General features: G+C 40.2%; 1 protein-coding gene across 1 annotated transcript in view; it reads right to left on the bottom strand.

Moving 5' to 3' along the window:
• The window catches only part of ofcc1 (orofacial cleft 1 candidate 1), a 134,513-nt gene that overhangs the window by 70,673 nt on the left and 46,829 nt on the right, over nucleotides 1-17,011 (bottom strand). Inside the window, exons 16-18 of the mRNA XM_053342337.1 lie at nucleotides 16,423-16,514; nucleotides 14,488-14,633; nucleotides 1,606-1,854 (exon numbers count right to left, since the gene is read on the bottom strand). Coding sequence (XP_053198312.1) covers nucleotides 1,606-1,854; nucleotides 14,488-14,633; nucleotides 16,423-16,514 — 487 coding nt within the window. The remainder of the gene's footprint in view (nucleotides 1-1,605; nucleotides 1,855-14,487; nucleotides 14,634-16,422; nucleotides 16,515-17,011) is intronic.

Raw genomic sequence — 17,011 nt, 5'->3', positions numbered from 1 at the left:
TTCATGTTATTTCTCTTTTGCCAATAAATCACATTGTTCAATCTCAGTTTAAGCATGACAAAGAAATATTTACAGCAATTGAGCATTGGCTGCATCATTCTATATAAAATATTGGCAGTGGCAGCTCATATAATATTATTTTTTTTATTGTGCTCAAATGTCTCATTGTATTGAAATTTCAAAACTGCATTTGGTATCGCCAAGCCATGTGGAGTTGAGTACAACGTTGAGGCACTATTTTCATTTTATGTTACCTTGCATTTGCTGCTCACACATACAAGCGTTAGCATATGTATTAATACAATATGGACGAGAGCCCCCTACTTGTAATACTTTTGGGAAATTGGAAAGTAAAAAAATGTAAATATGTCCTCCACCATTAATTTCTGTTATCTGACTAGTTGGACTATGTCAGTGTGTAAAAGGGACCTTGTTGCTTCCGTGCCCTCTTTGCTGTCCACTAATGCCTTAGGATGAAGAAGGAGGAGGAGGAGGAGGAGCGAGATGGAGAAGAGTAAAGAATAAAGGTTGAGATAGAAACAAATGGGGAGGGAGGCCTGTCATCACACTAGCCACTCTGATGTCACTCTTGGTCTCTCTCACTGGGCACCGCCAGCTCTGGCCATGGCATGGAGAGAGAAATGCTCGAAGGGAGAGCAGTAGATTCGGACATGTGGAAGTTGTCATCCGACGTTGACCCCCTCTGTTTTCGCATTTTTGTTTTTTCACCTCCTATCCGCCCCCTCAGTCCATCCTTTTTTTCCATTCAGTCACATTTTTTTCCTCCCTTTTTTTTTTTTTTTTGCCGTCCTCTATCACTTTCCATGATTTAACGTGATGTTTGCACCCCCATGCTATTGTAATAAAAACCTGCTTGTATGCATGTTTGCAGCCAGCCCTTTTTATTGTGATGAATTAAATCAGCACCATATGCCAATGAGATGTGATTTAACAGTTCTGTGGTATCTTATTGCTGTTTATTCTCAATGCTGTGTACCAAATAATAACAATAAATTCCTTCCAAATAATGTAGCCTTTTGGGACTTAGAGCCGTGTGGTGAAATCAACAAACTCCCCCAGCAATGGTTTGTTAATATTGAGAGAGTCTTGTTAAAATGTTAATGGGGGGATTCCAAACAGATGATTATCCAGTGTGTGTGTGAATGTGTGTGTGTTTTCCGATACACACACTCAGACACACTGCACATCCCCATTCTCTCCTCTGCTCCATATCCCGTCCACATCCCACTTCCCCACAACCGTACTTTGCATGCGTGTGTGTTTCTGAGCTTGCATGCATGTCTGTTGTGCAATGAATTCTGCATGTAAGGGTGTGTGTGTGTATGTGTGTGTGCGCGCATGTGCAATTTAGCTATGTGCTCCAGCAATCTATGCATGTATCTGTCCTTCATGTAAAGGGATTTATGTCAGCATCAATGTGTGTGTGCACAAAAAGTGTCTATGTAGGTCTGCTTTTTGTGTGTGCATGTGTATCCATACGCCCCTTCACTGTGTGTGTGAGTGTGTGTGTGTGTGTGTGTGTGTGTGTGTGTGTGTGTGTGTGTGTGTGTGTGTGTAGGGCGATATCAAAGGAAGCAAACTCACTTGTTGACAGGAACTGCTATGGCCTGGAGGTAGAGCCACTGGCTGCAGTAATGCAGGTAGAGCCTCACAAACCACATCAAAGCCAGCAGCAGCATAATGAGGCCGAGCTGCCGAACGGAGCCACGCCAGCTATGCAGTTGTTGTTGCCGCGGCAACAGAAGGCCCAGCTCGGACGGCAGCATGCGAAGGGCCAAGCGGGCTCGGTTGGACAGACAGGGGGGGCGGGAAGTAGGTCCACTCCGTCCTGGTCTGTTTTTAGACAGAGGGGGATCAAACACACCATACATGACAATTTTCTTACTAATCATATTTTAAAATAGATTTTTAAACACAATAATGTCTGAGTGTCATCCTCAAACTGTTAAATGTTGTTGTTAGCTATATGACTTGAACATAGGCTGATTAAACAGTAAAGGTTATTTAAGGTTAATCTTTACTGATACTATAAAAGGTTAAAAAGCAGCATGTGCATCGTATTGGCATTACAGTAAGTATCTCTCAGCAGTTACCTCACCAAATCTAATGACCTGGGCCCTATTTCCTAAAAAACAAACAAAAAAATCAAAACCTCCATTTAATAGCACTAAAGTCACTAAAACGCTCTTGAATTCACAAAGTAGCATTTAAGAGCATCTGCCCGCGCTGTTAAGTGCTCTTTAATGTCAGCTGTCCGTGGTGCTGAAGATGATGCTGAATGTACTTTAAAGTAACGTATGCATATTTAACACTCACTTCAAGGAGGCCAGTCAGTCAGCATTGTGGGGGTGTCAATAAGAGAGGCCAAAAAAAGTTGAGCCAGGTTCAGCTTTTCCTGTTACGCAACGTGGCGTCAAATGTCAAAGACGATAAATCAGTTATGTTCTAATGTGGATGCCACAATTCTAGTGTTTATTTCACAATCATTGAGATGAAACATAAAATAGCTTCTGCTGATAATTTTCCAGGGTTGTTAAACAGTGTACAAACTGTTGATAAGCCCTTTAACCCCATTGATAAGAGCCTGTGTGGAGCTCCAAGTGGACTTCCTGGATTATATTTCATTGTCTCAACACCAACCCAGCCACATGTACTGTTTTAATGCATTGTTGTTTTCAGTCAAAAGCCCAGCTGAGGTTCTTAAGTAGTATTTTATGATCCCCTTAGCTTTAAGATGCTTTTAGGAAACGCTGTGCTGTATTTTTGGATTCACAGTGCAAATACTGAATTTTCTCTACATTAATGACACTACACAAATACATCCTCACTCTAAGCATATATGCAGTAAACATTGCAGGTTGGGATATGCAGTATTCAAATTGACATTCAAAATGATTTAAATTCACGCATGTACACAAATGTACTCTCTGTATGTCTAATGTCTTGCACACACACACACACACACAAACACACACACGCACACACACACACACACACACACACACACACACACACACACACACATAAACAGATAGGAATCCCTTCCAGCAGTGTTCAGCTTCCCTCAGCACCTCTGCCTCCTCTGTGCCGCCCTTTGTCAGGCCTGCTCAACTATTCCCTTTCATATAGAGGACACAGATGGAGCAATGGAGGCGAGAGGAGAGGATAGGAGGAGAGGGATAGGAGGAGAGAAGAGGAGAGGAAAGGAGAGACATATTCAAAATATGTCAGAATTGACTAGTAATAGTCTTCCATGAAAAATTAAACTTGACATCACATGCAACAGCATGGTGTGTTAGTGAATAGTAAATTAGTGTGTACTGTTGAAGCATGCATATATTACAGCATAAACATACAAACATAAGGAGACACCAATGACCCCTATCGTCTGGCTGACAGTAATTAGACCAAGGCTAAAGTAGGTGTGTACAGTAGAGGACTATGGTTAGCAACAGAGTGTGACTTAAGGCCTTTGCCTGTGGATATCCCTGTGTCTCACCACTGTGTCCCAGAGCACAGTAGGAATTCACTTTGTAGTGTGTATCTAGGGAAAATGGTACACTGCCTAAAGATGAAAAACAAGAAAAAAAACAGAATCAATTGTATTGCACCCCCCCCCCCCAACCCAACCTCTCCAAATAATTAGGCTAGACTTACATCAAAATGCAGCATTGCGTTTTCTTCACTATTCCTATTGCTGCCGAAATACGAACAGTCACTCAGAAGAATTTAAAACAAAGGAGATTATTTTCTGCTGTTCCTGTGAGGTGGGCACACTCTCAAGTGTAAAATTATTCGAAGATAAGTTCCTCAAGTGGATGCACACAAGAGCCGTGGTGTAGCGTACAGCACACATGGGACAACTCGGGATTCATTCAGAAAACGCTTAGTCAACAGTTTGGCCTGCTAAATATTCATATTTAGCATATTCATGGCTGAAATAAAATCAAGCAGAGAGGATAAACATCTGTCATAAAAGTCAGTTACCGGTCAGCTCTGTGGTTGAGATTATAAACTACAGCATGTACTGTATTACAAGAGCTTCACTGCTAATCTACTGTATATTTCTGTGTGAGCTCAGTGCAATAAATGCAAATGACTGCTGCTATTTGTACTCTACTACTGTTGTCTCATTAAAGTTGCATTCTATGGTCAAAGAACAACTCTTCATAAAGGGTGCTAAGGCTTCCATTTTAATCAATGACACTACACTTAAGATTTGCAGTCGACATTGGTGAAATAAAAATACATTTTCAGGTCACAGCAACAAAAAGCAATTTCTTGCTGTGACTGTATATTGAAAAGTGTGCAATTCCAGCATCAGTCAGTGTCAGTTATTTGTTTACATGGGATTTTGAAGTGTAACACAAACAGAAAGATGATAATGTACGAGAAAACATGTAACTCTGCTTCTCTATTATGAATGTGACAAAAGCATTTTTATTTTCTTCCAAGCTTTATCACGACTTGCTTCACTGTGTGGTATATAACTGCTTTCTGCATGTCTGCAAAAGTGAAATTACACAGTAGACAAAAAAAGCAGTGTGTCACAGACACGGGCAAGATGCTACCCTGTCAAGTGGCATTTAAACGAAAACAGTAAACACAACCTGACGCCCATCCTTCATATAATGAAGATATTGATGATGCATGAAAGAGGAATATTTTTAGACGTCTTCACGTGGCGGTCTCTTCCAAAGGAAACAGGTAACATGATGTGAAATCTGTTATCACCACTGAATTGATTTCATTATGGCACCTCCAATTACAGAAGTACAATACAGAAAAAGAGGGAAAGGTGGGGGGATGGAGGTGTGGGCTTTTTATCTTGCAGGAACGAAAGACGTTTCATTTCAATATCACAGCTTGTCCCTTGAACAACTGATAGCATGTGGCGTAACAGCCCAGAGATGAAACTAACCATCTCAACAGGCATGCATTGGCACATAATACTGTATTTGAATTGTACTTTATATGATTCTGTGAAATGTGGGCCAGAAACTGTTCCCTCATTTTCTTAGTTTGGATATGTTTGTTGTTCATTCCCATTTCATCAAAGCACATTGCAAAAGGACTCATCATCCTCACTAAGGCTTGCCAGAGTATGCCAGCATCCATAAATCAGATTTAACTAGCGTATATCTGTCAACCAGTGGCGCAAGAACCATCTCCTGGACTGGTTTTCCTGGGCTGTGTCCCTTAATGTTGTACAGCATGACAACAAATGGGAGCTGTGCTATAGCACAAAGTGAATGGCAAGCACAGGCAAGTATTAAACCTTTAAGACAGCATAGGTAATGAGAAATGGAAAGGCGGGGAGAGAAGAGGAGTACAGTGGAGTGTTACATTTTAAATAGCAGATTTATGGTGAGAAGGCTCCAGGGCCGAGGCGACTGAAGGTAACCCTCTGAAACCCTCAGCATAGTCCTGGTGGCTTAAACCCTCCAGTTTTTAAGGCCACTTAAAGTATTGGACTTATCCCTTTATTTTGAGGATTAAGTTATTTTCTGTCACTGTCTTATTTGGGCCAACGGCATTGTTTATAAATGCACTAAAACCACACATTTTTCCCCACATAGTCGAAGAATGGTTTGCTGTCGGGGAAATAGAGAACGCAAAGATACAGTGTGAAAATAGACTTAAAAGATTGACAGATAACGTGATTGTTTTCTTACTGGCTTGGATGCACAAGAGTCGTGGTGATTATGGAAGTGTGATTATCTTAGGTGTCAAGAGATAGGACTGAAGATACCGCATCTTTGTTTACATTTCATCTTTGAAGAATGCTGATAATGCATTTGTTTTGGATTGTGACAGTATCTGTCATCTGTCCTCTGTGGGTTTCACAACCTGTTCCTTTCTGATGCATTATTAAGGTTTTTAATTTAGTTTGAAACAGAAAAGCAAAGCAAAACTTGAAATGAGAATGAGTTTACAACTACATGGTAAAGTAACAACTCAGTTTAAGGTTTAGGGTTAATCCACAACCAGTAAATGATTAGCCAGTGAAGCACTTCAAGATTAAATCAATGAGATGCAATGTAAGAATTCAACAGACAAACATAAAACAAACCACACACACAAACACACACACACACACACACACACACACACACACACACACACACACACACACACACAATGAATGGCCTCTATATGATCAAAGACAACCTTTTACTGTTTCCATATTCTAGAGTCAGTAAATGTATAAATAAATAAATAAGATAAGATGCAGAGTACAGTTTTGTGTATGTGCATATTTATAGTAACTCTGTGTTGCATAGACAAACAAATGTACATACGGTTTGTAAACCAATCCAAGTTTAAATAATGCACAGATGTTATAGTCATTCCCACAGTATAAACATTAAGCTTCGTGGACCCATTCATTGCATTTACGCAGACGCACATAGACTTACGTAATGACTGGCATATAAGAGGGTTTTGCACAGGTGGGGCAAATATAATACAGGAAGCTATGAAACCTCACAAAGTGGAAATCACAAAGAAACCTGCTCCCATAAGATGTATTAAATGATAATCACTGGTTACTGAGCTGCTATCATTTTCCAAAGCACCTTGAATGTGTGTGCATGCATAAAAACAAGTTGAACAGAGCAGGACTACATGCCTGTAAGGCTTTTAGATAATTGAGTCATTTTTATATATATTGTAAGAAGTTTTATTTATATTGGAGGAAAAAAACAAACAAAAATTTGCTTCAGATTCAACTTTGTGTTCCCTTTTTCTCTCTCCTTCCTTTCCCTTTATTTATTTATTTGCCTTATTTTATTTGTTCCAAGAACAATTACCTTACCATTTGGGGGCTTTATAAGCTCTGTTTTTTACAGAGACCCTGGCAAGGCGAGCATATACATAAATGAGTTTCATTGACAAAATGGGAGCGCAGTGGCAGGTATTTGGGGTGTAGTTACTGTAAAAGAGAATTATGGAATAGTGACTCAGCTGCAGAAGTGGAGTCCATCATTGTGTAATTAAAATAGTATAACGATGCACCACCAAATTATCAGAATTATTTGCAGCTGACAGGGAGTGGAGGAGAGCATAATCAGAAGCAGTGAAAAAAAATATGTTCCACTTAATTAGGAATCCTTGTTTGACTTATAGTTGGCTGCTCATTTTTATAACATGAGGGAGGTTCTCACATGTAGGGAAGCGTATGAAGGCCGTGGAAAAGGCCACAAGTGCTCTGTGCTGTTGATTAGCTAGCAGTGGGTGAGATGCAATTCTGGCACAGAATCACAAGCTGATAAAAATGTTGTATTAATGATTAAATGTGATGTGAAACCAAGCAGCAGACTAAGAGGGAACACTGAATCAGCATCATGGTAATGATTAAGAGTAAAATGTGGGACATTTTATTGTATGCAACAGTGCCTCCAACTTTGGGTTATGAATTTTTGAAGATGACTCTTCAGTGCAGTGAAAACAGAATCAGCAAATATTCATGTTCACGTTGATGTAATTAACTCAGATAAGAAAGTAAATGACTACCCAGTTTGTTGTAAATAACTTTGCAGGTGAGCAGCGATTTACACAATAAACATGAACAATTTCACATCATAGCAACAAACTTTTCTCCTAAATCATGGTAATGTGCTCAGAGATTATGTCAAAACTCATATCTAGAATGCTAAACAACAACTTTATCATCATAGTGTACCATTTAATATCCAATTTGACACTGCCATGGGCCAACTTGGTCTGGGTTAACATAAAAATGTCTGCATTGTCATGGTTACAATAATAATAAATTGATTACAGTTGGAGAAACCAGTATTGGAAATAGGAAATGGACACACACAACAATATACCAACCAGAGGACAAACCCAGACAACATATTTGACAAGACATAGTCTGGCTTTTTGACTGCTGCACTGCCCAAACAAAAATGTGTTTTTGCCTTCTCACACACCTTGGAATAGTTTACATGTATACATGAGGTAGCCGTTTCACTGCTGTGCAACATGTGGCGTTTTTATGGAGCGCCTGACTTAGCACGAGAGGGGATTAAAACATGGAAATGGCACGTCCCTTGGTGCACCATAAACTAGGGTGGAAACATCTCAAATGCAGATGCACCTGGGATCAACAAACACACAGGGACTTCCCAGGCACTTGTTACACACATAGCTACCACCACTACTACTACTACCACAGTTCATAACAATGAAGAACAGGTTGTTTTTCCTCTCAATAAACTTTTTTGGGGCATTGAGTAAAAAACACAAAACACTGGGCCAGTAAATGTGTAATACATTGAATGATTAATACAGGACAAATAATACATGTTCTAAGGCGATATATCCATTCATCAATTTGGGAGAGGCGTACAGGGAGGAGTGCTGCAGAGGCTGAGGATAGGCCTCCAGAGAGTTGCATCAGTATTTAAATGGATTTCACTTCTCTGACCTTGTCTCATAACTGCAGGACATTGTCACCAGAGAGATAGAGACACGCAGAGAATGAGGAAGGGATGGAGAGAGAAAGATGGAGAAAATTAGAGGCACAGAAAGTGAGATAAAGACAGAATTAACAAGAGGGAGTTAGAGGGAGGAATAGTTATGAGCCAGAGAGACTAATGTATTGTATGAGTGTATGCAGAGAGCAATTAAGTGAGGGAGGGACAATGGAAAAAGAAAGCAAGGAAAAAAGTTTTAGGTTTTTTTTACCTGGTATGCCATCCAGCATTACAGATCAGACCTGGCATCTGTACTACACCATAAAAGGCTGAGTGTATATGTGTTTTTATAAATATCACTCATATCGCATATATGTGTTCCTCTAAACAAACATGTGTAAGACAAAGGCAAACTGTCAACTGTTACTAATCAAGTATGATTGTTTCTTAACTGATAATGACTACAATAAGTGCTGATGACATAATGCTTATACACAACAATTGTACCGTGCATCAAATTCTGATAACATCAACATGTCAGTTATATTATTAGAGCTGCCTGTCAGTGATGTTTTCCTAAAAGTTCAGATTTATTTACACAGGGCACAGTGCATTAGTGTATGTTTGTGCTACAGTGCATTAGCCAGTATGCATCTGCATGCTAAAAGCCATCACAATCCAATTTTAAATTCTTGGGGGGTTGTTTGTTGACTTTTGCCATCTTTTTTTAAGATGTTTATATCAGACTGGGGAACAAGTGATTGCAGATTAAAAAAGAGGAGCATGAGGGAAGCATCACCTCTGGCCTAACTCTCTCTCTCCCTCTCTCTCTCTCTCTCTCTCTCTCTCTCTCCCTCTTTCTCTCCTGCTCACACACACACAAGCACACAAACATACACACATACATAATCTTTCATGCACAAATCACTTAGATCACTCATATGCTTTCACATATAGTTCCTGTCACTTTTCCTCTACATGAGACTCCTCCCCCATCTCCCTCTTACGTGTCTGTGGGAAACACATCCATTTGACTCAGACCACCAATGGGACTGCAGTCAGCTCTGACTGACACCCACATCACAGCAGATTAACCAATCATATTGCAACGTTAGCCTGTCAGGGAGCTGACAGCTCTGATTTCCATAAAGGAAGGAGCACAATGATTGTGTATGTGTGTGTCTGTGAAATCCGAAGTGACCCAGGGCGCGTCTGGCTGCAGAAAACCCTAACATGTGCACCCGGGCCGTGGTAGCCAGGGGCCTCTCTTTCATACATGCACTCAGGCACTTGTGCACGCACACACACAGACATATTTCTGCCCCCTCAGCACAGGAAAGAGCCCTGCAATGCACTTGAGACCCAGGGGTGACCAGCACTGCCATCTCCACCCACCTCTCCTACCAGCATTACATCAGAATTGATTGACCCTTGCACTGCATTGTGATTTGGAACTGCAGTATGCACGGGATTGACAGCCTGGAACTAGCTGTTGTTTCAGGTGGTTTTCTCTCTTTTCTCTGTCTGTAACTGCAGGCCAATCTCTATTTCTCTCCATGATAGTTAATGCACTGCAGGGAGCATGTTATCTATGTTTTATGCACATGATCCTATGTGATTACTACTAAGACCGGAGGAGCGTTGAACAATGTAACTGTACACTTTACTGCTAATGTTATACGTGAGCATGTATACAGACTCAAACAGATGGAGGGCACAGAAAGATAGAGACACAGTGAGCGAGTGCTCTGATAGGCTCGGTTGGGGGAAATTGGTAAAGAGGAACGTTGGTCCCCAACGAGGCGAGCTAACTGGGGGAAATTAGGTCAGTGTGTTCCCTTTGACTCCACAACAAGAACAGGCTGTGTGTGTGTGTGTGTGTGTGTGTGTGTGTGTGTGTGTGTGTGAGTTTTTTGCTGGTGCACCTACAGTGCTATACTGCACCACTATGCTAACATACTGTGCAGGTCTGTGCTTGTTTGCGTGTGTATTTGTGTACACTACTTGCCGCACGTTGCCATGTGTGTAAATGTGCTTTTAAAGGTCAGGTCTGATTTCAGTACAGGTGATAATTATTCTGCCACTTTATTCCAGACTTAACAATAGTGTTTGATAACTAACTGAACCTGAGTGTTAAAAACTTTTTTATGTTGACTCATCACTCATTTTAGATAAGGGATTTAAACAAAACAAGCAGGATGTAACTAATCATAACATCATAATCAGTAACAAAATTGTTCTGAATGTAACACAAATGAATAAAGGTTAAGTGACATTTATCCCCAGATGGGCATACATTCGTTTGGAAAAGGAAAAAAAAAAAAACCTTTGGGGACAGATGGAGTCAGCAGTCATTTGGCCTCCGGAGGATGAGGATGCTCTTCTTTTTTACCTCCCACCAAGCTTTGTCTTTACTGTGTCTCTCTCTCTCTCTTCATGTCTCCTGATCAGGACAAGTCACACATACTATAATTGATATGAGATTTAGGGGGTATATTTCAGTGTAATTAGAATCTTGATAATTGGACTAATTAGATCTAATTGCTATGTGAGAATGACTTTGATTAAAACAGGTTTCTCTCCTCAAAACCAGACTAGAAAAAAAAGTTGGGTGACATTGATGAGACACAATGCTAAAGCTAATTGGCAATAATCATGAATGCATGAAACTCAAAATCAGTGTTAGGTACACCAGGTAGGAATTATTGATAAATGCTATGATACAACTAAGATTTTAAAAAAGGTTATAGTTCTTTGTACACTTTGTTTTTATTTCAATATTGAAAATGTGTAACAATTTTAAAATGTGACCTCACTTTCAAATGCATTTTATAAATTTGAAAAAAATGGTGAGGTTTGTACAGCTCAAACTTAAGTTTGTAACATTAACTTATCACTGTGCTGAGCACACTTACTATAAAGTACTGCTTGAAGTACCTTCTAAAGCGCAAAAGCATTAAATTGGTCCTATCGAATTACAACAGCCGTATTGAATCAGGTGCTTTGATTTTGCTCAGTGCTATTCTGTGAGAAAAAAGGTGGTTAAGATTACACTTGTAGACATCAAATAAGCTGGAAGGTCGGGGAGAGTCTTTCATGCATGTTCAAACAGATAGCAGCAGCATAGGAACTACTCACAAAAAAGAGAAGAAGAATCATTGCTGGCCTGCTTTCATAGTCTTTTTCATTTGCCCAGAGTTTGACTTGCAATTGTCAATACTTACAGTAAAAGGTAAATGTGTTGTTGATTGTTTTTTTTATGTGTATGTGTATGTGTGTATGTGTGTGTGCATGTGTGTGTGTGCGTGTGTTTTGAGGTTATCAATCAGAAACTTAAAGTGAAAAAATCTATCTAATAAAGAAAATAATCAACAAGCTTCTCCAGAAAGCAGTCGACCCTGGCCTCATTGAAAGAAAAACTGTTAATATTAAATATTATTTATCTATACAGTAGCATCCTGTATAATGTACCTGAACAGTGCCTTTAGACAGTTTTCAGTAAATTCTCCTGGTATTCTCCTGAATAGATGAGGTGAATAGTTGGAGCAACAAAAAACAAAGTTGATCTTAGTGCGTTCATTTTCATATACTGCACCAACCTTTGTGTGATTAAACTCTTCATTAGATGTATTCATATTAACTGTATACTAGTAGGTGCCACACAATTGATAAACAGTTTGAAGCCACACCTGTAGCCTGCGACACAGTAATTATTAAAAATATGTACTGTAGAGTGAGTTTGCAGGGTTATTCTTATTATACTATGAGTACACACTGTGAGGCTCCCTGCTTCATTCCAATACAGTCCTTCCAGTATATTTATTCTACTTGGAGAATAAAGTGTTCCTGACTGTGACGTACTGGAAATAAATGCATTGTGTTAAAGCTCTTGTGTGATTCTCTTAATACTCTAACTGAATCTTACTGTTTCTAACTGTTTCCTAAATAATGCATGAGCATCTGATTTGCACATTTGTGTCGGGACGCCCTATAAAAATCTCAATGAGCTCAGTCTCTTGTGGCTCAATAGATGGCAGTAATATCCCTCAATCACTGCAGTATGAATTCTCATCCCACATAAAATACATGTTTTCACAGACACATACTGTACACACACACACACACACACACACACACACACACACACACACACACACACACACACACACAATCAAGAACTGATGTACACATAAGCCCAAACACACTCCCACACATGCACAAACATGCATGTAAATACACACATGCACACACACATACACACAGAGCTCTCAAAATGCCAGAAGAGATGGAGATGACATCATTATGGCAAATAATATAAAAAATTCTGTAAACAATCCCTTCCGTCTGCATCTCTTTCAGTCCTCAGGTAATGTAGAGAAGCCCAGGATAAGTCAAACAGCACAGTGGGAGATATGGGTGAGGGTATGACTTAGAAACGGCAGTGTCTTTAACTTCACTGTGAAAGCCAACACTGGCACCGTATCTTTCTAATACTCTGATTAGGTGAAGGCCCAAAAGCAGCCTTTAGCTCAGAGATACTGTAATGTGTGTGCTTGTAAAGATGAAATCAATAGCAGCAGCACCTTCACAGGGCGTCAGGGAACAGCCGGGGCTGCAACTCAATACAATCCGTACCTATAACTGACGGAAACGACTCATCTCACGGAACCCTGCGACCGCTCAGAGGTAAAAAGCAGCACTATGAATAATTGTGAAAACCATTTAATTGTGTCCCTTTGTGTGCAGCCTGCCTGGTTTCTGTGTTCGTTTTGTATTCACTCTCCCTCAAGATAGTCCCTGTGTCGTCATTTGTTGGCAGGATACGCTGGTAATCATTTGAATTCCCCCAGTATGTTCAGAAGATGTCAGGGAGTAGTCTCTGATCTTGTTTAATATGTGACCAGCAGCTATAAATTACCAACTCCCAGAAATGAGGAAACATGGGTACTTTTAAATCTCCAGGGAGAGCTCTCTTTCTGTCTCGATCCCTCTCTCTCTCTCTCTCTTCCTCTCTCCCTCTCTCACACACACACATACACACACATAAGACTCCTTCTCTCTGTCTCTCTCGCTCCCCCCCTAGTGTAGTGCGTGGTTATCCCCTCCCCTTAATTTAGTTGACGTTCAAATAAAAACAAATACCTGTGACTTTTTTGTTGAAATAAGCAATTTTGCTTTTAGCCTATTTTGATGCTCCATGGGCATACAGTTCTGCACCTTGTTGCTTTTCAACACATGGCCAAGGTGTTTGAAATTCTATGCTTTCTGCTTTGTTTATATTTCATACATCCACTTTTCTCATTAAAATCAAATGCTGTAAGCCATGGTGAAGAAGAAAACAAAACAAACCTCTTGTGTGTCATTTTGTTGTAAAGTGGAAACCACGTGGTGGCATACTGTAATGCATATAGGTTGAACAATGTTTGGATTAGCATCATATGCAATATTGCTGCAAAAGAAATGAGTATATTTTCCTGTATTAAAATTGTAAAACCAAAGTCAATTTTAAATGTATAATCTATATTTTTTGCATGATCTTCAAGATTGCAATCCATATTAATTCTAATACAATAAAGTTAAGATTTGTTCCAGGAACAAAGGGAGAAACTGGCTGTTTTTTAAAGCATGGAATATAAAATGTAAGTCTTTATATAATTCCCCTGCTTTCTTACAAAGTTCTTGCCAAGTGTCACTTTATTTTTGTTTAGGACAGATTAGGCCATGAGGCTCTGGAAATTACTTTGGTTGCTACTTTATGTTGACGAATGAAAACTAAACTATATACACGATTAAAAAAAAGCAGCGAGAAGCTCACAAACATTTTAGTTAGGATTTTCCTTGAAAGACTACGGTATCCATATCTGTAAAGGAGGTGCTGTAGGCACATTTTGTTGTCAGTGTCTGTCTGGTTGATGCACACATGCACATTACTGTCTGTGAGGCACAAAAAACCAGTTGTCACCCACATTTAATTTTTTATTTTTATTTTTTTCACGTTTGAATTTTGCTAGGCTGAGGCAGGATAATGAGTGGTGAGACTTACTGTAGGGAGAATGTATACTCCTCCATCTCCTCCGTGGAGAGGTTCTCCATTGAAGGCTGCATCTTCTGTTTGCCTGCCTGCCGAGGCGGTGCGCTGTTGCCGCTCATGCTGGGGCCGCAGCTATTTGTCTTCTTGATTGGCTTCTTCTGTGAGGAGCAGAAATCGGGGGGAACACATGCGGATGTCATTTGTAATCAAAGCAGGAAACAGGCCTCTGAATTTATCTTGGGGGATGCACACGGTGACAGTGACAGTGTGCATGGCACCTTGGAGCCTCTACTATATCTCAACCGCGCCTCAATTGACATGAGACAAGAATGACGGCGAAATCGCATACGGCACGCCATCATTCAAGTTGAGTTCATTTGGGAAACATGCGTACAGTGACGGTGGTGTTAAATATGTGATATTTGAGCAGCTGGCACTGTTTTTTTCCACACAAGTCGTTTACTGTCATCATCATAAACACAGTCAAATGGAGTTAGGAAGTCGGGTTTTAAATATTTCACCAAGGTACTTGGGAGCAGATATTATTTGTTAAGCCGCCAACATGTTAACGGCTTGCTTTCCCTGGCCCTGTCAGCCCTGCCTGTGTTGCCCTTGGGTGGGCTTAGTGCCTTTCAGCTTGAAGTTGTGAAATACTCACTGATGTATGTTAATGAGATCCACAATTGGAATAAGCAACCTCTCTCTTTCTTCCTCCACTGTCTCACTCTACCTCTCTGCATTTTTTTTCTCCAACCTATTCCTGTCCTCCATCTCTCTCTCTCACTCTCTCTCTCCATCTCTCCCTCTGAGATAAACTAGGCCCAGGAAGTAGTAAATGGGCAGGGCCCAATAAAAGCTCCATTCGTTTTCATAGGGCAATCTTTGCCAAAGCAAGCTTGGATTCCAGAGTGATGATCACAATAAAAAGGTGGAAAGGAGCAGGAAAAAAAGCGGTGAGAAAAAATGCACGAGATATATAAACCGCAATGTTCTCCGGTGTCTCCCCACAATAAATTTAATGCAATACCTTAAGAGCGGATTCCGTATATAGCTGGATTCCTGCCCTATGGGCAAAGTGGTCGCCTGGAGAAAATTCATTTTAATTAGGCCTGCACTGCAGGTTGAAGGGTTGAAATCTGATCCCTAGCACTCCCAGGCTGGGGCAGGTTGGAGATCACTTCACTTAATCATTAGACAACTGGGTTCCACACCACGACATTTGACAGAGTTAGCAAGCTTTTAAAGATGGGGCCAGGAGGAGAAGAAAAAATACATGGTCTACAGAGGCTGCAGAGAAATAAAAGCTCATATCAACAAACTCATTTATTTAACAGGTTATCAGTGATTAATGACGGTCTGAGGAGCCTCTTGTACATCAGTAGAAGGGGTTACTAAGAATAAAGACTTGGAGGGACGGCAGAAAAACGCAGGAGGGGAGGATGTGTCTATGTGTGTGTGAGAGACAGAGGCTTGATGTTGTTCATAGGCTTCTAACTACCTCAACAATAACATCACAACAACAAAAGGCCGCAACGGAGGCACAATGGCAGGGGCGGACCAGGAGGCAGCAATGCCAGATCAGCACACAGAGTAATTTTGCAATTACCACTTCAAAGTATGGCAGGTAACATGCAGGCTTTGATTAATTTAGCTTAAGTCCTCTGTAGCACAGGAAGAGGCGTATTCAGAGCGGCTTGGAGAAAAAAAAAGGGAGGCCTGGCTGGCATTGCTGATTTCACAGAATTTGAGCTGCTTTGGCTTGTCAAGCAGATCAAAACTGTCTTTGAAGGCTGAAAAATACCTGTTAGTGTGAAATGTATTTTGACAAATCTCAGATAATAAGCCGGGGAGGTGTGTGTAGGGGTGCAGGGAGGGGCGGGAAGGGGAAAGTAGAGAGGGTGCTCATTTCAAGGGTAGGAACACTTCCCCTTAAATCACTGTTGTTACCTTGTAGTGAATCCCACCCTCTGCTTTCTCTCTGCATGGATCACTCTTCTCTCCCATGTTTCCAGAAATGGCTCCTGAGGAGGAGTTCTTCCCTGGATCCCAAAAAGAGAAATAATGTGCAATCAGTGTGAAAGAAACAAAGAAACGTTCGTATTTGTTTTCATTTGCAAATCACATCTGGCAAACATAGAGAGGATCAGGGGTGGTAAAGTAATATTTATATTACACAGTTCAAATGATTACTAGTTTACAGTTGTTGAAGGTACTCATTCAAATGCAATAAAGAAAATTAAAGATAAAAAAAAAATGTACATTCAGAACTATGACAATAATCATATGACCACCATATGGCACTAGAATAAAAAATTCAAACCATGAAGCTATGAATAATACATTTAAAATTGTGATGAAGGTGTTTGGGAAAAAAATCCAGGTTTTTAAATGAATTTCTAAAATTAACAGAGATCACAATTCAAACAGATAACTGTGTTTTAAACAAGTATTGTTTGCAGTGTAGCAATACATCAAATGAAATACTCTTTGCATTTCTGAGCACATTGCAAGTGCTGCTTTTGTCTTGTTTTTCTAC

Source organism: Scomber japonicus, chromosome 21 (assembly GCF_027409825.1).
Source record: "Scomber japonicus isolate fScoJap1 chromosome 21, fScoJap1.pri, whole genome shotgun sequence".
Lineage (NCBI taxonomy): Eukaryota > Metazoa > Chordata > Actinopteri > Scombriformes > Scombridae > Scomber > Scomber japonicus.
This window is presented reverse-complemented; position numbering and strand designations above follow the sequence as displayed.